Source organism: Microcaecilia unicolor, chromosome 6 (assembly GCF_901765095.1).
Source record: "Microcaecilia unicolor chromosome 6, aMicUni1.1, whole genome shotgun sequence".
NCBI classification, from domain to species: Eukaryota; Metazoa; Chordata; class Amphibia; order Gymnophiona; family Siphonopidae; genus Microcaecilia; species Microcaecilia unicolor.
In genome coordinates this window covers 316,290,276-316,315,866 of record NC_044036.1, presented here as the reverse complement: position 1 = coordinate 316,315,866, position 25,591 = coordinate 316,290,276, and the positions used below count along the sequence as shown (strand labels likewise).

At 44.4% G+C, this 25,591-nt stretch overlaps 2 protein-coding genes across 5 annotated transcripts in view; one reads left to right on the top strand and one right to left on the bottom strand.

The window, feature by feature from the left end:
* ITGB4 (integrin subunit beta 4) overlaps positions 1-1,503 on the top strand; it is a 143,994-nt gene extending 142,491 nt beyond the window's left edge. For all 4 annotated transcript variants that reach the window (XM_030208252.1, XM_030208255.1, XM_030208254.1 and 1 more), the window contains one exon: positions 567-1,503. In XM_030208252.1, the coding sequence (XP_030064112.1) occupies positions 567-706 (140 nt within the window). In that variant the 3' untranslated portion in view covers positions 707-1,503. The remainder of the gene's footprint in view (positions 1-566) is intronic.
* Positions 1,504-4,787: 3,284 nt separating this feature from the next.
* On the bottom strand, positions 4,788-25,409 carry GALK1 (galactokinase 1). Its single transcript, XM_030208251.1, has 8 exons — positions 24,802-25,409; positions 19,851-20,040; positions 15,537-15,656; positions 14,072-14,207; positions 8,461-8,642; positions 7,753-7,903; positions 7,083-7,245; positions 4,788-5,913 (listed from the first exon to the last, which is right to left on the bottom strand). Exons 1-8 carry the CDS (start codon positions 24,967-24,969, stop codon positions 5,842-5,844), a joined length of 1,182 nt encoding a protein of 393 aa, XP_030064111.1. The 5' UTR covers positions 24,970-25,409; the 3' UTR covers positions 4,788-5,841.
* Between the last annotated feature and the right edge of the window lie 182 nt (positions 25,410-25,591).

Genomic DNA, 25,591 nt, shown 5'->3' with positions numbered 1-25,591 from the left:
GCAGGAGAGTGGGGCTCTTTCCTTCCCCCTGAAGAGGCCACCAGAACCCTTCAATGTAGACTCCGGGGGGGGGGGGGGGGGAAGAGAGGCACTGGGCCCTCCAGACTCTCTGGCTCTGCCCATTTGCCTGTATGGTCAGTCCGCCCCTGCTTCCGGCCACATTCAGGCATGCTGATACTAGGTTTAGTATTCTAGGCACCTAGTTCTTTTACAGAGTAGTCTTCACCCCACGGACTTGGGGTGCCTAAGCGGAGGAACTCACAGAATTGCCCCCTCTGTGGGAAATAGTTTGGAATGTCAAACCCACGACATTCACCGTTAGCACAGCTGCGCACACAAATTCCTGTGTTAAGTGCTCAATGCATTTTAATAAAATGGCCCTTCAGTAAATCGCCAGCATCATCTCACAGGAGCCATTCAGGGGTACTAAACTCAACACTAATGACTCCTCCCTGGACAAAGAGACGGAGCTCAGTACTGGCGGTGCTCAAGCCCCCGCACAACTGGACTGTTTATGGTCAGATAAGCGAATTCCAGCCTCTGATTTTCAACCTTTCTTGTTCCAGATGGCATGTCTCTTACCACTCAGCGGCTGGAAAGCAGCGGCACCCTCACCAAACAAGTGACCCAAGAGATTGTCACTAGGACCATGCAGTCTAGCGGGACCCTCACCAAGCAGATGGAGCGGCAGTTCTTTGAGGCCTGAGGAGAGGGCTCCTGCTGAGTGGACAGGATGTTTTCAGAAGCCTTTGACAGACTTGTGCACTTGCAGGCTGTTCAGCTTGCAAGCTCCACGCTTGACTCTTCCATTACAGGTGTTAACTTGACAGCACACATGTATTGCACCTGGACACCGAGCAACCCTGCTGATGCCTCACACGAGTAGGACATCCAAATGAACATTTCATCTGCCATTGCCCGGGCCTCATCCCATTCAACATTCTAAGAGCCTCAGGATTTTTTTGTACACCATCCCTGCTCATTTTTATAAAAAGGGGGATTTTTTTTTTGGACTTTGTTTCTAACCTTTTGTGGTTCTGCACCTTGTCTGTTTTCTGATTTCATTGAAATTCCTGGTGTTCTCAAATCCTTTACCTTGATTCATAAAGCCATGAGTCAGATGGCTGTAGGTATTCGATCACTCGTAGAGTTGTACATAGCCAGAGCACATCTTTCTTCTCTTACCCACTTTTCTAGCAGTGGTCTCACACTCAGCATTAGCTATGTTGGTGAGTTGACCGTTGTATGGTAGCCAAAGAAAATTACGATGCGAGAGAGCACAGGCAGACACTCAAATAAAAGTTTTATGTTTAGGGGCTTCCATTAATTCTTTAATGGACGTTAACGAGTCTCTGTTGGGAAAACTTCATGAGTCTTAGGAAATCTATTTTTAGTTTATTATTGCTTTGGGTTTGTCCAAGATCAGAGTGGTTTAGAAAATCAAAACAAAATTTAAAATAATACAGACAGTAAGAAAAGAACTAACATTAAATGATAGGAAAACAACACACATACAAAAACCATTCACACAAAAAAGTCAAACACACATGACTAGAATATACATCCTCCTGATGGTGAAAATTAGTGAAAATAGGACCAAGGGAAGTCAAAATCTGAAATTACAAGAGAATAATTGAGTACGATCACATCACCCCTCTCTTCTCTGAGACACCCCTACCCTCCAGGATGGAAGGCAAGTCCCTCATGAAACACAAGTCCATGAACACAACCCATACTTAAAGCGCTGGACAATTTGTGGGAGTAGGGTGTGTCCTGCCACTTAGTCCTGGTATTGCTTGGGGCATTAAATATGTTGCTCAACTGTATCCTTATATGGTTGCAGGATGTGAAAGGTGCACAAGGCTCTTCTTCCTTCATTTCCTGTGCAAAGATTGACAACAGCCATTTTGCAAAGAAGACATTAAAAAGAAAAAGGGCTATCGGGGTTTGGAATATGTAAGCGTCAATTTTAAAACCTAACATTGTAAGTGGCAGTTCTTTAAATATAGCAGTTGGATTTTTACAAGACTGGCTGTCTAGGTAAAGCCTTTTAAAGAAGCTGAGCTTAAAAAAAAAAACGTATTAGTGGGATCCTGGTGGTGATTTGAGCGGAGGAGTGGCCTAGTAGTTAGGGTGGTGGACTTTGGTCCTGGGGAACTGAGTTCGATTCCCAGCACAGGCTGCTCCTTGTGACTCTGGGCAAGTCACTTAACCCTCCATTGCCCACCGCATAGAGCCTGCCATGAGTGGGAAAGCGCGGGGTACAAATGTACCCAAAAAAAAAAAACACTAGAGAGGAAAGCACAAATGCCTCTCAATCACTGCTGCCAACCACAGCTCCAAACAGGTGAAAATGCCATTCAGATTTTTTTTTTAAAGCATTTATCCATTGCTGTTGCAAAATTGGAAATACACAGCACAGCCCTTGAAAACATGTGCTACAGATATACACACTTTTTAAAAAAGGTGCACAGGGCATTTAAAATGCCTAATCTGGGTACTGGCACTGAATCACCAGGTCTCTGCGGGCCACTGGAAGTTATCCGGGTCTGGTTGCCATTCAGTGCCAGATAACTAGCCGAGCATCGTTAAGTCTGCTATTTCTCTGGTCCTGCTTTGTTAACCAGACACCAGCACTCAAGATCAGTGGTGCCTGGGAAAGTTCTGGGTTTGCCCCAGGGCAGCCCCGACACTAACCAGATGGTGCCATAATGGTCAGAGCAAATATTCACTGGCACACTTTGGTTAAATGCTGTTGAATATCAGTGCCCGAGCTGCACAGCACTACTGGAAAGGACGTGTCCGTTAAATAGAGCAGAATATCGATCCCTGTAATTATAATGGGACGTCACAACCTCCAAGACTATTCTGCAGCACTAAGCGCCACAGCACTGAGGGGAGGCTAAGCATACCTCAGACCCACTCCATTAACCCCTTCTTCCTCCAATCCTGCCACCCAGCCATTTGTAATATAGGGAAAACAGGAAGAGGTGTTTCAACAGGTCTGCAACTGTGATACGTAGCACTGGTCCAATACACAGTATTATCAAAAAACTTTTGATGTGTGAATGCTCAGGACCAAATCTGTTCTTTTCAAGATATCCTGGGATAGGGGGGGGGGGGGGGGGGGGGGGGGTTAGGTGGGTAAATAAAAGGTGCCACAACCTACAACTAATCCAATTTTATTCAGGACTTGCACAGCTATGAAACCTCTCTGTTGTAGTTTTGGGGGCTGAAAGGATCTTCCGCAAATGCATGAACCTAGAAGAGTATCCCCACCACCTGGCCAGTGGATACGCATGGACGCTGGAGAGGCTAGAAGATTTGTACATTTTGGCCAATGGTCCAGTTATGCCAAATACTGTAACACCAGGAATTTCATCTCTTCTTCAAATTATTCTTTTTTTTTTCTTTATTGGATCCTTACAGTTTCATGGGATTTTATACAAATGTAAAAGTTGTCATGTTTGTTCTAAAAGCACTACATTTTGCTCTTAGCTTTAATAATGACAATACTTTAATGCCAGCATATACATTTAAAACCAAATTATTTAATATAAATTTCTATATATATTATGTCAAAAATACTGGCATAGACTTTAAAAGCCAAAATAGGTCACTGTACAGTATTAGGTGGATGAACATTGGGGGGGGGGGGGGGGGGGGGTCTTTTTTTTTTTTTTACATACTTCATCCATCTCATGTGTCTTAAGTGATCAAGAATTTTGCTAATGCGCATTTTATTACACAGTGATTTTTAAAGGGACAGCACACATACATATAGTGATATACTTTCAGAAACTTCCTTTTCATGGCTTAGGCTGACTAGCGGGTTCTGGAATGTTCTGGAAACCATTTTGGAAAGTGTTTGCTCATGGGGGTAGATATGGTAACATGACTGTGGAGGTTTCCTCTTACATTAGGCTACAGGGCTTTTCACAGAGGCTCAGGCCAGTGCAAATTAGGAGACTCAACAGTTGTGGAAGTCATAATTAAAAAAAATAAAAAAATTTAGAAGCAGAGTTTTAGCTGCAGGAGTATGCAATTTTGTTATTAAAGAAAATCCAGTAGCTGAATTTTGTGTTCAGGCCAAAATATATTTTCCCCAAACAGAAGCCCTAATTTGCGTGAAGCCCAGGCCAAATAGCCCTGCTAGGTTGATCATATGTGACCATGTCTGGGAAAACATGACTAAAGTTTAGTCATGTTTTGCCCAGAAATGGCCACATATCATACCATGTCAGAAGAGGCAAGTTAACCATGCAGTGGTGCAAAACCAGGACTGGCCTACGTCATCCCACCTGACAGGAAATAACATAACATAGTAGATGACAGCAGAAAAAGACCTGCACGGTCCATCCAGTCTGCCCAACAAGACAACTCATATGTGCTACTTTTTGTGTATACCTTACCTTGATTTGTACCTGTCTTTTTCAGGGCACAGACCATATAAGTCTGCCCAGCACTATCCCTGCCTCCCAACCACCAGCCCCGCCTCCCAACCACCGGCTCTGGCACAGACTTTATAAGTCTGCCCAGCACTATCCCCGCCTCCCAACCACCAGCCCCGCCTCCCACCACCGGCTCTGGCACAGACTTTATAAGTCTGCCCAGCACTATCCCCGCCTCCCAACCACCAGCCCCGCCTCCCACCACCGGCTCTGGGTTTACCTTTTATTTGTTGCACTACAGAAAGTAATTTGTTGAAAGGGGACCCTGAACTGTGAGCACAGGCAGCAGAATAAGGTGAAGCTCAGGGGCCATGGTTCTTCTACCATTTATCGTTAGGCCTGCAGCATCTGCAATCAGGGAGATGGGGGAACAAGGACAGAGCTTGATTTCTCTGGCCCTCCTAAGAAACGATGTTCCACGGCCCCTGGCTGTGGACAAAAGGGAAATAGCTCCAGCGGAACTATATTAACCAAATTTGGGAAAAATTAAATTGGACCAAGGACACTAGGACGTGTACTGTCCCTTTAAGAAGTTATGTAAGTGTCACAGAAGATTTCATGTCAAAAAATAATGTATACAAAAAAAAGCATATACTGTAATATTTGAAGCATTCATTGGATAACTAGGATTTTTTTTATTTTTTTTTTAATAAAAGGTTTTGTAATATGTACTACTGGTACAGTCATCAGATAGTTTGTTTTGCACTTAATAAAGTTGTTTTCCCTATAAAAATCAACTGCTTATTTCTGTTTCATTAGACATATAGAGAGCTCTCTCTCTTGTAACAAAGACAGTCAGATAGTTAAAAATGGCTTTGAAAGATACCAGAGTGAGCTGAGCCTCATAGACTCCCCTCGCTCGAGGATTCAGTCTGAAACTCATAACTCCCATGCATGGCACAAGGAAATTCAGCCTGCGTGTTTCTGTGTGTCTGACCTCTGTGCAGGTAAAATGCACGCACTAACAGTATGAATCCCAGCTGGAAAATACAGGTGCTGTGTACCAACGCTAAAAAGGGATGTTCTCTGGGGGAACGGGAAGGGCAGGAGTGCAGGGAACACCTAAAGGCCTTTTCCTGTTGGTTTGTTATTTACATTGGTAAAAAAACAACTAGTGAATACAAAATGCAAACACTCTGAATTCTAACACAGATGTGTGTGTGTGCCAGCATTGTAGTTACAGTAAAAGTTAAAAGGCAGCAAAACCTCACAGAGCAGAAAAAAAAACCCAGTAACCCAACCCCTGTCTGCATGCCACCTTCCCTCATGTAGTACAATTTTAGTAAGCTTGCGCTGCTTGGAAAAGGATTTGCAGCTGTGTTTAAACTCTTGTTTCTTTCTGTGTCTTTTCCACCTAGAGAACAGAGGTTCTCGGACAAATCTCTCTTCTCTAGAGCTGCTGCACCGCTGCTCCATCACATGGCTTGGTGATGTAGAAAGTCGGGGTGCCACTGTATTTCTCCTGGGTAAAGAAGATAAACCAAGCCCATGAACATTTCTAAAAAGCAAGGGGGTCACTCCGCTAATGCTTCCTTTATTATCTGTGGCGTAGCCAGACCCAGTATTTCAGATGGGCCCAGATCTAACTTAGATGGGTCCTTCCACAGCACGGCACTCCACAGACACCCCCCCCCCCCCCCCCGGAGATATTTTAAAAAAATTATAGATTTTTTTTCACCTACCCCATATCAACATCTCTCCTCCCGGCATCTGACTGACCGTCGCTGAAACCCGTCCCTCTGTGGTGTAACTTAAAGGCGTCCCCAGCGATTCAATTATTGCTGCCTGCGCCGGCACTGCAGGCTTCCATTGGGTCCCGCCCTCTGCTTTCATCATTTCCTGTCTGGCAGGACCCAGCAGATGGAAGTCTACGGAGTTGGTGCAGACAGCAATAATTGAATCACTGCAGGCACTGGGGACACCTGCAAGGTACAAGAGGGAGGGACGGGGTTCAGTGACGGGTGGTCAGATGCCGGGAGGAGAGATGTTGATATGGAGTAGATGAAAAAAAATCTATAATTTTTTTTTAATATCTCCGGGGGTGGGGGGGGGGGGAAGAGCTGTGGAAGGGCCCATCTAAGTTGGCTCTGGGCCCATCCAAAATACTGAGTCTGGCTACTCCACTGGGCTAAACTCTGAAAAATATCCACACACTTGTCTGTCTCCTTCTGGCTTGCAGACAGACAACTTACACATTTTTAGAATCCTGAAAAAATCCTGACAGTTGGCAATCCTAGCCTCCTGAATCCTGAGCACATCTGACAAGGCTCCTCTAAACTTCTGGGCCCAAGGCACGTGCCTAGTTCGCCTATGCCTTAATCCGGCTCTGCCGTGAACTTCCTTTCTGTCAAAGTTTCCTACCATGAATTGTAGTTCTCTCTCTCTGATCTTAGATATATTGTATGTAAATTGCTTTGATTTGTTCCCACATAAAAAGTCCTAACAATCACAAACAACTCTAGTATCCAGTCCATGTACCAGCTCATATCACTGTTTTTTTAGCCTCATTAACAAATACAGAACTAGAAATAAGCTGGTTCCAAATGCACCTGCTGGATCACTACTTAAGTACTACCTCATGCTACATAACAGATGCTCTCTAAGAGAGTCACAAAGCTTAAATCCTATTACCTTGATGTGCTGGATTGCCCTGTTGACAGCCCCCTCCTCAAGAAGTGTGACAGTGCAGCCACCGAAGCCCCCGCCAGTCATCCTACTGCCGTACACGCCCAACACTTCAGTTGCTGCAGCAACCAGTTCATCCAACTCTGGGCAGCTCACCTCGTAGTCATCCCTAAAGAAGCAATGCTAAAGTTCATCACACCTGAGTAACCAGCTGGCCCAGGTAATTATCTAATAACTCAGCCTCTAGACTAACACTATATATTATGTACCAGGTGACACTCAAAACCCTTGCCTGTGCCTGACCACAGCAATGAGCTCTTAGTCCTTCCCCTGGGCTACTCCTAGCCATGTCCCTTGTCCAACCATTACATGCCCTTGTTCTCCTTCTAGCTATTAATGTCCAGGAATTCTCTCCAGTCCTGTGGCCCAGGGCATACCAATGTGTGCCTCTGGTTTCATGACCCCACAGCTTTGCAAAAGCAGATGTGTGACAGAATGCAGCACTCCCTTACAGTAAGAGCTGCCACTTGTACGGAACAGTTTTAAACTGGTTGGATGAATCATGCCCAATAGTTACCAGTTTGATGTTTGAACTCTAAACAAGAGATTGCCAGGTTACAGTTCTCTTTCTACCCACACAGTGGCCAATCTCTGTATCTTGGCAGATGTTCAGCACCTGAGGGAGTTGTGACTCTCCACCATTAGTCTTCCGAATTCCTTATAATCTCCCGCCTTTAAAGCTTTGGCAGCCTGGATGGTGCGGCCAATCTCTCCAATGACATGCCTTGCCCGTTGGTACACCTCTTCCGTTAGCAGTGCCTTTGCAGCTATGGAGAAGATCAACATACTGATGGTCAATTGTATTGGTTGGAGAATCTAAATGTTCTCCTGCTACTTTGGAACAACTGCTCTGGATTAGAAAGCAAGAACATTTGTGTGGGTATTCTCACAACATCTCATATCTGATAGCTGCATTCTGGATTTTCTGCATCGCTACAAGAGACGGTTCAAATACCATCAGAGACCTACTCTGGTATGTAACACAATGTTTCGATTCCATGTTTACATGTTGTCTACACTTTGGCCACATGTATGATGATATGCAGATTCATGTACATCTATGAAGCTATCTGGCCATAATTATAGACTCCTACCACTTTCTCACCATCACCTGATAAAGAAGAATCCAACAAGCTAATGTACATTTCGGCAATTCCTGAAGAGAAACCACATGGTTCTTCAACTTATCTTCTCCAGAGCTGCTGCTCCATAGCTCTAACCCAAAGATGACTTCTGTCCTGTACCGAGAGAGACTGTCTCCAGTTTGCCTGCCTACTGAGATGACGATAGCCTGATGCGTTGGGAAAACTGGCCAGTGACTTACCATCCAGTTCTTCCATGGATGCCTCTCTCAGGCTCACCTTCCCAAGAGCCTTTGCCGCTTCCTCACATTGTCGGCGGCGGGTGGGATACTCGCTTCCCGTCAACGTGTGCCGCACATTGGAATTTGTGATCATCACTACCAAATTTGGGTCTGTCAATGGAACCAAGTTTGCTTCCAGTGACCTGAAATGAAATGACCAATGAGCAACAAGTGACCTACTATAGCAGAAACAGCTGACTGGATAATAACCCTTAGAAGGGAAATTTTAAAAGGCATTTTATGTCCGGTAATAGAGTGATAAAAATCGCCCTCTGGATATGTGGGTAAATGTAGGCATGTGTTTACCCAGATTGAGTGGAGGAATTTCTGTTGAAGGCCTAGTATTTATTCACATACTTGTGTATGTACATAAATTAACCTGGGAAATGTACATGGGCCACTAGCAAATGAAAAATATATATAGGCATAAATTCCCTCAGGTGATTTTCAGAGTAAAAGCATGCACATATTTATTGATACCTAAACAAGGGAAAGTATTCAAGGATTATTTATGAGTCCGTGCCATTACGCTAATGTTTTTCCTTTCCCCATGAAACATAACAGCATTCCAATGGTAGTCTCAAGGGGAAAGAAAGGGCTAGGGAGACTGAGAAATGGGGGGGGGGGGAGGGGATGAATGGGATTTTCATATCAAAAGGACCCCACAGTAACCCACATGGGAAAAACATTCAGCATAAGGGTATCATCTTCGAATGTAGTAAATAAGACAAAAAGACAAAAATCAACTCATACAGGCACCACATCAAACACCACAAAACACAGGTGACACTTCTGTGGGTGAGCATTTTCAGGACCAGAGCATTACATCAATGACCTCATGGTTGGAATAAAAAGAGGAAATGTTAAAAAACAATCCAGGAATCTAAGACTTTTGAAGTTAAGATGATAAAATACTTTGACACCAACAAGAAAGGAAACCCCACATTATAAAACATAAATTCTACTGCTTTATCAACTTCTGATCACCCTCCATCTCTCCCTGTTTCTCAAATCCACCCCCACCCCCTCACCACACACACACCTTTCCCCTGGAGACCATTATCAAACTATGTAAGTGGAATCTAAAAGCATTCCAGTACTGTCATCTTTTGCTCATACTGTCCTGGCCTGAGGAACAAGGTTTGGCCTTCAAAAGCAAGTCAAAAAATGTATTAAAAAGAAATGAGAACTTTTTTATTGGACCTTATTTTTAGTTTATTTCTATTTATTAACTTTTAAAATGGACTAACAAAGCAACCACACTGGTTTTATACAGGAATTTCTGGTTACTCTATTAAACTCATGTGAAAAAAATAGACTAGGTGGCATAGGCGTAGACTGGGGGGGGGGGGGGGGCGAGGGGGGGCAATGCCCCCCCAAACGACGACGAGGCGCCGCCGCGCCTTTAGTTAAAAAAAAACAAAACACATGGAGGCTCACGCTCCTCTCCATCCGCTTGGCTTCCCTGCCCTCTCTGTCTGCGTCCCGCCTTCCTCAGAGGAAGGCGGGACGCAGACAGAGAGGGCAGGGAAGCCAAGCGGACGGAGAGGAGCGTGTCCGTCTACCCCTCTCTCTTCCTCCCTCCCTCCGGCGCAGGCAGCAGTCTTTTTCAGCGTTCCTGGCAGCAGTAGCGATGTACACGCTGCCTTCGGCTCTGCCCCAAAGCCTTCTCTTCAAGTTCCTGTTCCCGCATAGGTGGGAACAGGAACTTGAAGAGAAGGCTTCCAGGGCAGACCGAAGGCAGCGTGTACATCGCTACCGCTGCCAAGAACGCTGAAAAAGCTGAAGACTGTTGCCTGCGCCGGAGGGAGGGAGGAAGAGAGGGGGTAAACAGAGTCACGATCTTGGACCTCGCGGGGGGGGGGGGGGGCAGTAGAAGGAAGATGGATGGGACTGGGAGGGGTGGGGAGCAGAGGGATGGACCAGGAGATGGATGGGATTGGGAGAGGTCAGGCACAGCAGAGGGAAGGAGCAGAAGATGGATGGGATGGAGGGATGGTGAGCAGAGGGAAGGAACAGAAGATGGATGGGACTGGGAGGGGTGGGGAGCAGAGGGAAGGAGCAAGAGATGGATGGGACTGCGAGGGGTGGGGAGCAGAGGGATGGACCAGGAGATGGATGGGATTGGGAGAGGTCAGGCACAGCAGAGGGAAGGAGCAAGAGATGGATGGGACTGGGAGGGTGGGGAGCAGAGGGAAGCCTACTGGAAAGAAGACACTGCATAAAACAGAAGACACTGGGACCAAAGCGAATAGAAAAACTAAATGATCAGACAACAAAGGTAGATAAAAGTATTTTATTCAGAATTTATTAATTGAAATGTGTCAGCTTTTTGAAATGTGCATCTGTGATATTTTGCCTGTAAATTTCAATTCCTTCCTCCATATTAGCATATTCATTTGCATATGTATATATGCAAATGATGCTAATATGCTCCGCCCATTCTCCCCCCCCCCCCCCCCAAATGAAACAGTCAAACTACGCCTATGCTAGGTGGTAAGTGAGATCACAAGATCCAGGCCACAAAAGCAACACATAGTCTTAGTGTCATGATCACTGCCCCCTTTTTAAAGGATGGCGTGGGGAAACAAATCCTACAGAAAAAGTGAGCATACAGTAAATGAGAAACAATCAATCACTGCGGGGCATGTCTTTCTGAAGATGGCTTCTCCATACCTGCCTTTATAACTTTCCCAACTCAGCCAAAGATATAAACAGGATGGATTCGTCCCAGAGGGTGGCTTCTAAAATGGTCAGTGGTCTTCATCATAAAGAAAATGGGGATACACTTAAAGATCTCAATATGTATTCTTTGGAAGAAAGGAGAGGAGAGATACGATAAGAAACATTTAAGTGCCTATGTGGCATAAATGCAGAGGAGGCAAATCTCTTTCAATTGAAAGGAAGCTCTGGAATGAGGGGGCACAGGATGAAGGTGAAAGGAGATAGACTGAAAAGTAAATACTTCACGGAGAGGGTGGGGTCTGAATTCGTGAAACAGCCTCCACGTGGAGGTGGGAGAGACAAAAACTGAATTCAAGAAAGCTTGGGACAAGTACATAGGATCTCTAAGGGAGAGGAAGGGATAGTAGACGGCATGGATGGGCAGACGATGGGCTATATGGACTTTATCTGCCTTTATTTTTCTAAGTTTCTATCATAGATTAGACGTGTCAACATAGCACAAAAACACTGGCTTCAAAATTCAGTGGTACTTATCTGGGTAAGAATGGTTATTATCCAGGTAAATAGCACTGACCCAACAACATCTGGATAATGCTGCTAACAATCCATACATACCACCCCAGTGTCATCTGGATACCACTGGTGGTCTGGGAGCACAGCCTGGGCAGAGCTGGGAATTACCCGAGACCAGCGATATTCAGCTGTTCAAAGTTACCTGGGATGATATCTGGATAACTCCCCGCCTGCCCGTGATACTCAGGTATCCAGCGCTGGCAAAACCTGGATACTGGTGGTGAATTATCTAGATATAACCTGACCACGGAGGCTGGCATTTAAAACAAATTCCGACTTCCACAGCTGAATATCGAGGGGATTAAAACCAAAGCAGAACGAAACATAACCCATCCCAGACACATCAATAACATTAAGGACGCACTCCACTCCAACTCCCATTAACCATAAACCACCCACCCAACCCTCACCCCATCCCCAATTACTGAAAGCGTAACTTGTCTCATCATTCTAAAATGACTCCAGATCTATCTTATACACATTAATAAAGGATATTATTAAAACTAACTCCACTCTTTCCAAAACAAGAATGGCCACTTCAGATCTTTTCCCCTTAACAAATCCAAGCCCTCCTGCCTAAAACCTCACCATTTTGACTGTCTTCAATGGCTCTTCATTCCATCTTTTTAAAAATAGCTTCCTTCCCCATCCCCTCAAATTTTATTTTTATTACATTTGTACCCCGCACTTTTTCCCACTCATGGCAGGCTCAATGCGGCAGGCAATGGAGGGTTAAGTGACTTGCCCAGAGTCACAAGGAGTTGCCTGTGCCGGGAATCGAACTCAGTTCCTCAGGACCAAAGTCCACCACCCTAACCACTAGGCCACTCCTCCACTGTTGCTACTATTTGAGATTCTACATGGAATGTTGCTATTACCACTAGCAACATTCCATTTAGAAGTCGGCCCTTGCAGATCACCAATGTGGCCGCGCAGGCTTCTGCTTCTGTGAGTCTGACGTCCTGCACGTATGTGCAGGACGTCAGACTCACAGAAACAGAAGCCTGCGCAGCCTTCTACATGGAATGTTGCTAGTGGAATAGCAACATTCCATGTAGAATCTCCAATAGTATCTATTTTATTTTTGTTACATTTATACCCTGCGCTTTCCCACTCATGGCAGGCTCAATGCGGCTTACATGGGGCAATGGAGGGTTAAGTGACTTGCCCAGAGTCACAAGGAGCTGCCTGTGCCTGAAGTGAGAATCAAACTCAGTTCCTCAGAACCAAAGTCCACCACCCTAACCACTAGGCCACTCCTCCACTGTTGCTACTATTTGAGATTCTACATGGAATGTTGCTATTCCACTAGCAACATATTCCATGTAGATGTCGGCCCTTGCAGATCACCAATGTGGCCGCGCAGGCTTCTGCTTCTGTGAGTCTGACATCTTGTACATACGTGCAGGACGTCAGACTCACAGAAACAGAAGCCTGCGCAGCCTTCTACATGGAATGTTGCTAGTGGAATAGCAACATTCCATGTAGAATCTCCAGTAGTAGCAACATTCCATGTAGAATCTCCAATAGTATCTATTTTATTTTTGTTACATTTGTACCCTGCGCTTTCCCAATCATGGCAGGCTCAATGCGGCTTACATGGGGCAATGGAGGGTTAAGTGACTTTCCCAGAGTCACAAGGAGCTGCCTGTGCCTGAAGTGGGAATCGAACTCAGTTCTTCAGTTCCCCAGGACCAAAGTCCACCACCCTAACCACTAGGCCACTCCTCCACTACACATCCTTACTCTACATAAATAGTGTCAGACTTTTTGCCTAACCTGTTCTTCTACCTCTTTCTCCTACTCTTCCCTCTTTCTAGGTCTCTAGAACTGTATTATTTATTTATTTGTAACATCTGTATCCCACATTTTCCCACCTATTTGCAGTAAAAGGATATCTGCAAAAAAAACTGATTGCATACGACAGTTCAGTTTGTTCTTTACTAACTGCAGTTAGTGCACTACGGATGGTTAAAAAAAAATCACCAAGGAATACTTCTAGAGGCATTGCACCTCTGAAATGGTGGAGTGAAGGGGGTGCCCTGCAGGAGTAGCCTAATGGTTACAGCACCGAGCTTAACATCCAGGGGTGCTTGGTTCAAATTCTTCTGCTCCTTGTGATCTTGGGCAGGTCATTTAACCCTCCATTGCCTCGGGTAGAAACTTAGATTGTGAGCCTTCCAGGGACAGGGAAATACCTAGTGTACCTGAATGTAACTTACCTCGAGCTACGACGGAAAAAGGTGTGAGCAAAATCCAAAATCATAAATAAATATGCTACGCTGTGAGAATTCAGTCAAGTCAGGGTACAGACCTGCAGTCTATGAGCAGTGCATGGCCCTTCTTCCCCAGCACAGAGATGAACTGGTCCATGATCCCGCAGGGCATGCTGGCAAAGGTGTGCTCTGCTTTCTGACATGCCAGGGCCTTGGCAACCAAGTCACCATCATCTGCCTCAAAAACAACAATATAAGTTCAGTACTGGGTGTGTCTTTCTGCACACAAACCCTTTTCAGTCGTGCTTCATACATTATTATTATTTTTTTTTTTTTTAGGCTTGGCTTGAATTAGGCGGTACCACGTGTTGTCAAGGATCAAAGTGTGCCCGTCTGATTATCAGCATAATTGAGTATACACAGACAAACTTATGGGTAGGGATATAAGATGAGGAAGCTGGAACCAGTACAGCTAGCGGAGAGCCCAATGGCAAGAACAGGTGCCAGAATATGTGAGAGGTGGGATTGGGGTGGGGGGGAAGAGGAGGCAATCAGGCACCACTAGTCTATTTAAAGGGGATTCCACAGATGCTGTGAGGAGCATCACAGAGGAGCCTGGCCACCTGCTGATGGAGAGGAGATTCAACAGGACTTGTAAACAGGGCCACAGGGAGGCGCCCATGACCAACCTTCCTGAGCAACCTACCTATAAACCACCTTAAGGAAATGTTTCCAAGGTTATTTTTCTCCTCTTCAGTCTCCCCAGTTAAAAATGGAAAAGAAAACTGTGGTGGGAAATTCCCTACCTGCCCCTGCTGACCATAAAAATAGTATTTGCTGGGGATATCCCCTTGCTTCCAAAGAAAAAAAAAAAAAAAAGACACTGATGGCGAGCAGGAAGGAAGGGGGTGTCCCCAGTAAAAACTAAGACCAGATGAATAGGGAGTGAACACAACTGCCAGTGGCCTAGGGACTGCAAAACCTGCTGACATTTGGAAATAAAGAAGGCAAAAGCAATTTTTCAAAGCTTGGAGATGAATACCTGAAATTACGGGAACTGCATCTTTCTTGCCAATTATCTGCTCAAAATTGGTAAACGGCATGTTTGGATATCTGAGCAATTTTTAAGAGGGGGGAAAAAATATCACAAGACCCCCTCACAAAATTACACACTTCAGACCAAAAAAACTGGTGAATTTCTAGCTTAAATGTTGAATAGGTGCTGAGTAGGCAGAGCAGTTAACTGACACAACAGCATCCAAGGCAAGGGCTACTTTAGCACCTCGTTTCCTATGGGGCTCAAGTATTTGCGAACTCGCTGACTGATCAAACGGGCAGTGTGGCGCCTCCTATGACCTGGCACCCAAAACGACTGGCCTGGTGGTAGATGTAGCCTCATTTTTTGGACTGCTGTGCTCTTTGTTACTTTGAATGGTCTTAAATCAGTGACCTCAGTGGACTTTCATCTCTTCATTCAATTGCAAATCTGCCAGGACCCCTAACCCAACATTCTACAAGCGCAGTTGAATCACCATTAATAGGACAAAATCGTGTGGATCTTACCTGGGCAGAGCTGCTGCAGAAAGGTGTATGTGGCAACTTCAAGGGAAGCCGAACTGGACAGGCCACCCCCCAGAGGTACATTACTGCTGATCACTGCATTAAAGCCTGGGACTGGACCACCTATAAGAGCCAAAACCAGAGAAAGGTTTACATTGGTGGTACCAACCGTTAGAAAGTGATTGGATTAACAGGCAGAACCAAGGACCACATCACTAATTTTGTCCTGTGAATCAGTTTCTCCATTTGTAAACTCTAAGCCGGCCATCCAGGTTTTAACTGTGCCACATGTCCATCACTTGTTTCAGCACAACCAAAGTGCAATACTGGGCAAAACATTCCAGGAATTTAAAATGGAAGCAATAACAGATTAGCCCCAGTCAGACAAATTGTCCGACAATCGATACCATGGTTCCTGGGAGTAATTTTTCCTGTATCAAACCAGCCAGAGAGAATGAGAAATTAGGTCTTACCTGATAATTTTCTTTCCATTAGTCCTTCCCACTATTCCAGAACCTGTGGGATAGTTGTGTCCTATCAACCAGAGATCGAGAACGGAAACATATCTCTCTTGGCATCCAATCCAGCAACTCAGTATTTATGTAGACAAGCAGTAACGATAAACTCAGAATAAAACACAACAACTCGCTAACCTAACACTAACCAGATGAGCAAACATGTGTGGACCTCTCTCATCTCTGAACAATTTGTAGAGATCAAGAGATATGCAGGAAGCACCATGCAAGGTGACAGTCTTTATTTGATCCAATATTTCACACTGACTAAACATCTCAGAAATCTCAGGCGGGCCTCTGGAATAGTGGGAACAACTAATGGAAAGAAAATTATCAGGTAAGACTTAATTTCTCCTTTCATTATGTAGCTTTCAACTATTCCAGAAACTGTGAGATGTTTAAAAGCAATCCCTAGAGAGGGTGGGATCCTGGGGCCACTACCATGAAGCCCCAAAATTGGCTTCCGAGCGTGCAACATCCACCCTATAGTGTTTGGTAAAGGTAAGCAGTGTTGTCTACTTGCCACCTTACAAATATCCACTGGAGACAGTAAGGTAGCCCCCACCCAGGAAATCGCTGTACACCTCGTAGAATGAGCCCACAAAGGCCTGAGGAGCCTGCTTCCCCACAAGCAAATAAGCTAATGTGAGTCTCCTTCAGCCATCTAGCAACTGTGGGCTTGGAAGTCATGAGACCAAATCTCTGTTTACCAAAAAGCACAGTCTACCGATTTGTGAAACTTATTTGTGACTTCCAGATATCTAATGAGGACTCTACACACATCGAGAAGCTTCAAGGATGAATTCTGAGCCTCCTCGTCCTCTCTGCAAAAGGACAGAAGAACCACAGATTGGTTGAGATAAAACGCTGATACCACTTTCAGTGGAAAGGAAGGAACTGTGCATAGGGAGACCTCGCCTCCAAAAAGCAAGGAAATGTATCCCAACAAGACAGAACCTGAAGCTCCGAAACCCTTTGTGCTGATGCAACAGCCACCAGGAATGCTGTCTTTAGTGTAAGATCTTTCAAGGAAGCCTTCCAGTGTGGCTCAAAAGGAGGCTCTGACGAGCCTGAAGGACTAAATTAAGGTTCTACTCTAGACATGGCATACAAAAGGGAGGCTGTAAGTAGAGTGCTACCCGCAAGAATCAAACAATATCTGGGTGAGCCACAAGAGACATCTTCTGTAGCTGGCCCCTGAAACAGGCCAAAGCTGCAATCTGAACTTTTAGAGAACCCTTTCTGAAGACTTGCCTGGAGAAACACTAGGATATGCACGATCTGAGAGAAGGGAGAAAGTCCTTGCTCAAAATACCAACCCTCAGATGTCCTCAACAACCTCATATATACCATGGATGTAGAGCGTTTCCATGCCTAAAGCAAGTAGCAATGACCAAATCAGAATAAATTTTTCATCTCAACCAAGCCCTTTAAATGACCAAGCCATAAGACCAAGGGGGCACGGATCCTCCATGAGTACCGGACCTTGCTTCAGTAGGCTATGCACCTGCAGAAGACGGAGAGGACCCCGTCTAGCAGTTGAATCAGGTCCGCGTACCACAGCCTCTGCATTCCATCTGGGGCTACGATCCTTTTCAACATGGGCTAAGGAGGGAAGACATACAGTAGATATGTCTCCAGCCAGGGCTGCAGTAGGACATCAATCCCTATCATGCCAGGTTTTTTCCAACGGCTAGAGAACTTGGGCACTTTGGCATTCCTTTTCGTCGCCATGAAGTCCAGAAGTGGAGAACTCTATTAGTCCACTATCAGCTGAAAACCCTAACTGGACAGTTTCCATTCTCACAGGTCCAAGGAGTGCCTGCTGAGAAAGCACGTCTCCTCATTCCAGGACCCAGTGATGTTAGCTACCGACAAGCAGAGAAGATTTTTGTCCGCCCTACTCATGAGGGAGGCTGCTTCAACCATTATCAGACTGCTGATGCCACTTCAGGCATGCTCTTGCCACAAACGAGCTGCACACTGTCACTTGAAGGCCCAAAGAGGTCACTTAAAAGGCTTGTTTCAGCGAGTCTTCTAGCTTCCTATAGGTTTTTTAGGGTACTGCATCCTTCCAGTTGCAAGGTGGTCTTCTTTGTCACCGAAGTAACAAGGGAGTTCACCCTGGGAAGCTGCAAGTTATCTTTCTCCTCCAGAACCAACGGATATAGGTGAGTCATGGCTCTTCCTACTCTCAGCCTCATGTCCGGTGAGAACCATTCTGCTGTAATAAGGTCCTGAATGTCTGGATGCATCGGGAAAGCCTTAGAAGGACCTATAAGCCTCCTAATGATTGATGAAGATGGAACCCGATGCTGAAGTGAAGGCTCCTTAATGGAAAGCACCGCCAGTGCCTCATAAAAAGAAAGTACTGAGTTCCTCTTTATGAAACAACCTCAGTACTTTCAGATCAACCCCCTCCTCAGGGGGAGCTCTCCTCCAACAGCTCCTTCAACGACAGTTCCTCTGAACAGACCAAGACCACATCCGATAAGGAGGGAGAAGCAGAGATAGGCTCATCTGCCCAATCCTAGAGGTCTAAACAAGATCTCTTGGGACCTGGAGGGGCAGCAAGGCGAGAAAATGAAGCACCTTGGAGCAACTCTGACTGTCCCTGCTTCAGTGAATAAGCCTGGTGTAAGAGCAATATAAATTCTGGAGAAAACAAAGATCTTGATGCAGCTGAATGCTCTGTTGGGCCCTAAGGCTGTAAAATGGCAGCTGTACGTGATCATACAGAGGCTGTTCCTCAATGCCAGTTGGCCCCAGCAAAATGACACCCGTTCCTGCACTCTTCCACAACAAACTGCACACCGGCCCTGTTGGAGAACCTGAAAACCCCAGCATATTTGGATGTTGCTCCAAATCGGAAGACATGTTGCCACCGACCATTTCCTCCATGTCTCACGGGATTAGTGGCTTGCATCCACTGCAACACCCCAATGCCAGCTGGTGGAGTCGCCATTTACCACGACTGTCACAAGCGCAGCACAACGCGGTCCCAAGCGGTGAGTCATGATCCCTCCCTTGCACCAAGCAGAACACGCAGCCTAGTCAGACTTACCACTGCTGGCTGCTCCCCAAAGCTCACATCTCCACATGAGAAAGGATAAGGATTGTCCCACACTCTCCAGCAAAACTCTTTCCTTGTTTTGCTTTTTAAAGGTTGTCGTGCTGGAAGAGGAGAGCTCTATAGGGAATTGAGGACAGGTGAAGGGAGGGAAGAAGTAAATTCCCGGGGCACCACAGACAGGGGATCTAAAGACCTCCAGATATGACTCTGCAAACTCAAGCCACTTGCAAAGCTCAACTTGGGGACCAGTTGACTAACTGGACCAGGAGGAAATCACTCATAACAAAAAGCTGAAAAGTGTGTCCATCCACTTGATGGAGATAGAAAATACTGAGGAGCTGGACTGGATGCCAAGAGAGATGTCTCAGCTCAGTTTTCAGTTCTCTATCACCACCTGCTGGTTGATGGACACAACTATCCCACAGGTTATGGAATACTAGAAAGCTATGTAATGGAAGTAGATGTTTCTAAGATGCTATAAATATCAAGACCAATAAACTGCTTGAATACAGTTTTAAACAATATTTTAACAACGAGTATATATCAATCACCATTAATGCCAAGAGTGGAAGCTTGGAAAAGACAGGACAATGGGGATGGGGGAGGAGTGATAATGTACTGCTATAATGCCCTCCACTTACAGCCCCTCTTATCCCACAGTACACAAGTGATTGTACTTCTGGTTCGTATAAAATACCCTTCACATGAACACGCCACAGCCTATCTTACCCCGGTAATGTTGGATCACTCCCTTTACATAATTAGCCCATCGTGGTTCCCCAGGCCTTAGCGGGTGGTCTTCTGTTGGTGCTGCAAAGTCAGTCCTCTTCGGGCTGTCTGCCTCCTTGGCAGTCGTAACTATGGATATTGTACCATCCTCCACTGGGCTTCCAACCATCACCGTCAACAGCGGCAAGGCCTGCAAAGAGGAACACCAGAATCATCCTCATCTCATCCACCAGAAGTCATAAGGAGCAATAAATGTTCCAACTTCTGTCTTACAATATCCATTAGTGATATCTATTGTAATGTAATGTCTCATTTGTATTCCAACAACTCCTTTTCTGGTTCAAAGCGGCTAACAAAAGTGAGAATATCAAAACCAGAAAATGTATATTAAGTATTTTTTTTTATGTGTCTTCAAACATTTGCTTCCTATGTCTGTCTCAATAGCAGACTATGGACTTTTCCTCCAGGAACCTGTCCAAACCCCTCTTAAACCCAGATACACTAATGCTATTACCACATCCTCTGGCAAAGAGCTTAACTCTTCGTTGAGTGAAAAAATATTTCTTCCTATTTGTTTTAAAAGTATTTCCATGTAACTTCCTTGAGTGTCCCCTAGTCTTTGTACTTTTGGAACGAGTAAAAAATTGATTTACTTCTACTTGTTCTACACCACTCAGGATTTTGTAGACCTTTCTCAGCGCTAACTTCCATGGTATGAATATCGGCCTCAATGTTCTTAATTCCTTTGGTAAAAAGGGCCAGACTTGAATAGCCCGATTAACTGAATTTGCTACAATCTTCTTATGTGAACTCCCGAAACTGAAGGAAAATATACTTGAAAGAATCCCCAGCTCTAGAAGATCTTATACTATTAGGAAATTAAAATAAACTAGTTAAATATTGAGGATTGGTTCCTTCAAACATTTTATAGATCATACATGCTAACTTGAAATTCAAGTGAGCCTGCAAAGGCAACCAGTATAAGTAAATTAAGGCAGGAGTAACCTTATCAAAATAATTTTAAATGAATAATTAATTTCACTGCAATATTCTGCAGCATCTGATGCTTAGTCTGAAGTTTAGCCGCAGTAGTTGAATTCAAACTGTTACAGTAATCTAAGTGTGATAAAACAACAGACTGGCTCAATATCTGAAAATGGTTCTCAGCAAACGATGGGCGAAGAATATGAAGTTGACGTAATTTTAGAAAAACAGTCTTTGACCCAAACTTGTTGAAGATTTTTTGATTCACCAGATGATAAGTGCATTTCCTGTAGCAAGTCTATTGAAGGTTTGAATTTTTTTTTTTTTAATAAATCAGAAATTCATTTTTATTTTACATTTGATGGGGTGATTTATCCCTTTTACATTAAGTGAAAAGACCTTAAGTGAAGAAGACACACATCAGTGGAAAGTTGAATGAGAAAAAGGGAGAATCTCAATCCTTTCTTGTATCAGAACAAACAACTCTCATCAACAAAATACCCTCATAATGAGGAAATTTGGTGTCAAGGAGAAGGAATGAGTATATAAAAAAAAAAACTTTATCCATCCAAGCACTTAAACACAAGCCACAACAATCACAATACCAGGTGATTGGGAAGCACAGTACATAGGCATTGTAAAAATATAATTATATCAGGTAGTCACCATATGAAGTGCTTCCTGAGCTTCCAAATACTGTTCATGGAGTTTGGGATCAGAGTATGATTTAGTAGAATTCAAATGAGGCACTTTCATGATTACTGGTACAAAAAGACCATATTTAGCATTTATGGCTTTAAGGCGCTGGCGCAAATCGATTTGGCAAACTTTGCCGTGATAGAGACACAGTTATCATTCCATAACATTGGAAATTGAGTTCTTGCATCATGTAAGATTTGTTGTACTTGAGGAAAACACAATCATTTTGTAACTATTGGGCGCTGTAATTTCGGTTCAGGAGACGCATATGCAGGTACCCTGTGGGCCCATTCAAATTCAAGTGGTTCCTCAAATTTAAGATTCAAATTCTTTGATATAAATTGATTAAGAAATACGGTAATGTCATTACCTCCAGATGGCTCAGCTATGCCAATGATTCTGCTATTATTTCTTCCGTTACGGTTACTTATGTCCTCCAAAGTATTTTCCATTAGCAGTATTTGCTTAAAATTAGAGCGACTTAAGAGCTGCGCCATCTTCTAAGACACTGACCCTCGATTCTGCATCGGATAGGCGAGAATCAAGTGATCAAAACGAACCTTCAATTGTGAAATATCAACCTTTATTTCTTCAATCATACAGTTATTCTCAGAACAGCTGTTATGCGATTTAAGTAGTCTGTAATATCAAGGTGGGTGCCAGCACCAGCGCCAACTTTGTTCGGCATGCCAAGTCTGATTTATGACGCTTTATACCTGCACTTCATGTGAAATTGGCTTCCAACTTTGTCTAGAGGAGGAAATGTTCCAATTTCAGTTTTCAAACAGATTTACCCTGGTATTGTATTTGATATCTTGTGTTGTGCCTGGAGGAGCTCATCTTTTACACTGCCATCTGCTAGGTGTGCATGAGCGTCCCCTCCACCCCCAAAAAATGGACAGCTTTGATGAATATGCCACTCCATCCAATACTTGGGCCAATTTGATAATTCAGACTGTAATAAATCTAAACAAAACTGGTGCACCCATAGAAGCATTCCGATTTATGTCTTCCCTTAACAGTAGGGATGGGCAAACATGGATTCAAAGGCCACGTCTGGGGCATGGGCTGTGTGGAGGGCCAACAATATTCCTCCTGGAAATCTGCAGCAGAGCGAGTCATCTGTTCTAGAGTCTGAAGAGCAAGTGGGGCACCCTGCCCCGCCAAAGGTCCAAAGGGGACATTCCTTCTGGAAGAAAACTGGACCCAACTCACCTCCATGGGCTGGACTGAAAATTCCTGTTGACTGGTTACAGGAGTGTAAGCCAATTAACCCCTAGTAGTGGCTAGAGATCACTCTACAGCTAAAAAAAACCAAAAATAAACATATTAGTTCGTTTCATCTTGACCAAACAGGAAAACCTCCTTTTGGCTACAGCCAAAGCAGCTCCAGCTCCCAGTGGGTACTGCAGCCCAGAGGCAAGAGGTCTCCAGGAGAGAGATCCCAAGTGCAGAGATCTCTTGGAGGTAGGCTCTGTTTTTATCTGCGGAGCCGAGCAGTTGCATCTTCGTGCTATCTGCACAAAGGCCTGGTGAGCTCGTTGTTTGCTGAGCTAGACACGTCTGATCATTCTGCACTGGTAAATGAGGGCGCCAGTACGGTGCTAATGGCCTCTAGCGCCCGTGTTTATTTTTGATCATTGGGACCTAAGTGAAGGCATCCACCCTAAAGTTAGGTATGTTAGGTATTATTAGGAAAGGAATAGAAAACAAAAATGAGAACAGTATAATGCCTTTGTATCTCTCCATGGTGCGACCGCACCTCGAATACTGTGTGCAACTCTGGTCACCGCATCTCAAAAAAGATATAATAGAAATAGAAAAGGTACAGAGAAGGGCAACAAAAATTATAAAAGGGATGGGACGACAACTTCCTCATGAAGAAAGGCTAAAGCGGTTTGGGCTCTTCAATTTGGAGAAAAGACGGCTGAAGGGAGATATGATAGAGGTCTATAAAACAATGAGTGGTGGAACAGGTAGACATGAATCACTTGTTTACTCTTTCCAAAAATACTAGGACTAGGGGGCACACAATGAAGCTACAAAGCAGTAAATTTAAAACAAATTGGAGAAAATATTTCTTCACTCAACGTGTAATTAAACTCTGGAATTCGTTGCCAGAGAATGTGGTAAAAGCAGTTAGCTTAGCGGGGTTTAAAAAAGGTTTGGATAGCATCTTAAAAGAAAAGTCCATGGACTTGGGGAAAATCCACTGCTTATTTCTAGGATAAGAGATGGCACACACAGACACTGCAGTCAGTAAGCTGATTTGGTGTTACTCCCCCTTGACAAAGCAAAGCGAAACAGGCACCTGTCGGGGTGTAAGAGCTCACCAATTTGCACAGATAAGTGTTGTGTGCTTAACAAGTCATTATGAAAGTAACTAAGGAGCTGTAACTATATGTATGTTCACGAAGTACGTGAAAGAGATATAGGTAGGTGGGAGACGAGTCTATGATTAAAATACATACACGAGCAAAGATTCACCATGGAGTGAAATGAAAATAGCCGTGTTGGTCATATGAGACTCCACCTCACATAGTTAATTTACAAAGCTGACTCGTTCAACATTCTCTGCTATTTTGTATCAGTTTGGACTATTTCTAGGATAAGCAGCAACATAAAATGTAGTAGTAGTATTGTACTGTTTTGGGATTTTGCCAGGTGCTTGTGATCTGGATTGGCCACTGTTGGAGACAGGATGTTGGGCTTGATGGACCTTTGGTCTGTCCCAGTATTGCAACACTTATGTGCTGGCTGGGTTGCAGGATTACCTGTGGGGGAGAAAATTCATCACCACTTTCCACTTGGCTCCAGATTTGCCTGAGAAGATTTATCTAGTCCTACTGCAGGGACTTGTAGTCTTGCTTTTCTTAGGGAATGCAATCATCCGCTATATCCATTTTTTAACTTTTGCCCCTAGAATTGCATCAATTTGTCAAGTGAACATGGAGCCTCCTGGCAACCTTATATACATTCTAATTTATAAAAACTTAATAAACAGACTGGTCAGCTGGTCCCTGAATATAAACCTGGGAATCTCTATAAGCCTAAATAACTGGGCCTTTTATCATGTAAAACTTAACCGTTTTTGGCTACTTTGAGTCTAGAAAGTAGAATATAATACCTCAAAGTAATCAGGATGTGAGAATCGTTTTGTTAAAATGATTATTTCTTTATATACTGAACCTGTCTAGTGACCTGTGGTTACAACTTGACTGCCAGTGCCAGCTCACGTCTTCCCAGCTGTTTACATCGCTTCTCTTACCATAGGCAGCACAAAGCCTTCGTTGTAGTCTGTATGTTCACCAATCAGATTAACCCTTCCCGGTGCGGACACAGCAATTTCAGGCTCTGAACCCCCGAAGGCGTCTCGGTATATGGACCGGCATGTCGATAGCAATTCCCTCAGATCTGGGGAAATAGGACTAGCCATTTTTTTTCCCACGGCTACCGTGCAAGTAACTCAAAAATCTGTTCGCTGGCCCAGACAATATAGGACAGGAGTCACGCGGGTCATCTGTGTCTCAACATTCTAAGAACGTGCGCTCTTCCGGTATAAGATCTTTCATTCATCTGAGCTGCCTGGCATCTATGGCAGCCACTGTCTCTCCTTGCAAAGTTGGTTTGCTTAAACCGACCACAACTTTTTTTTTTAATTCACTAAATATTCATAGATGTAAAGAAAATTCGCCCTTTTCCTATTTTGTAGAATTTGTCCCGCCTCTTCCAGCTACTAAAGTTTCTCTGGCTGTTTAAGATGTCAGTCAGAGAGAGTTTCAGTTTATTATGTTGCTTTTCCGGCTGCTGTGCTTGGGAAGGTAGGGTACATGCAATTTAGTTTTTAGTGGCTTTAGTCAGAGTATGGAACCGTAGATTTTGTATGTACCGCATACAATTCAAGCTTCTCCTACTAACCTACAAATGCACTCGATCTGCAGCCCCTCCTTACCTCTCTACCCTCATCTCCCCTTAGGTCCCTACCCATAACCTCCGCTCTCAAGACAAGTCCCTCCTTTCAGTACCCTACCCTTCTCCACCACTGCCAACTCTAGGCT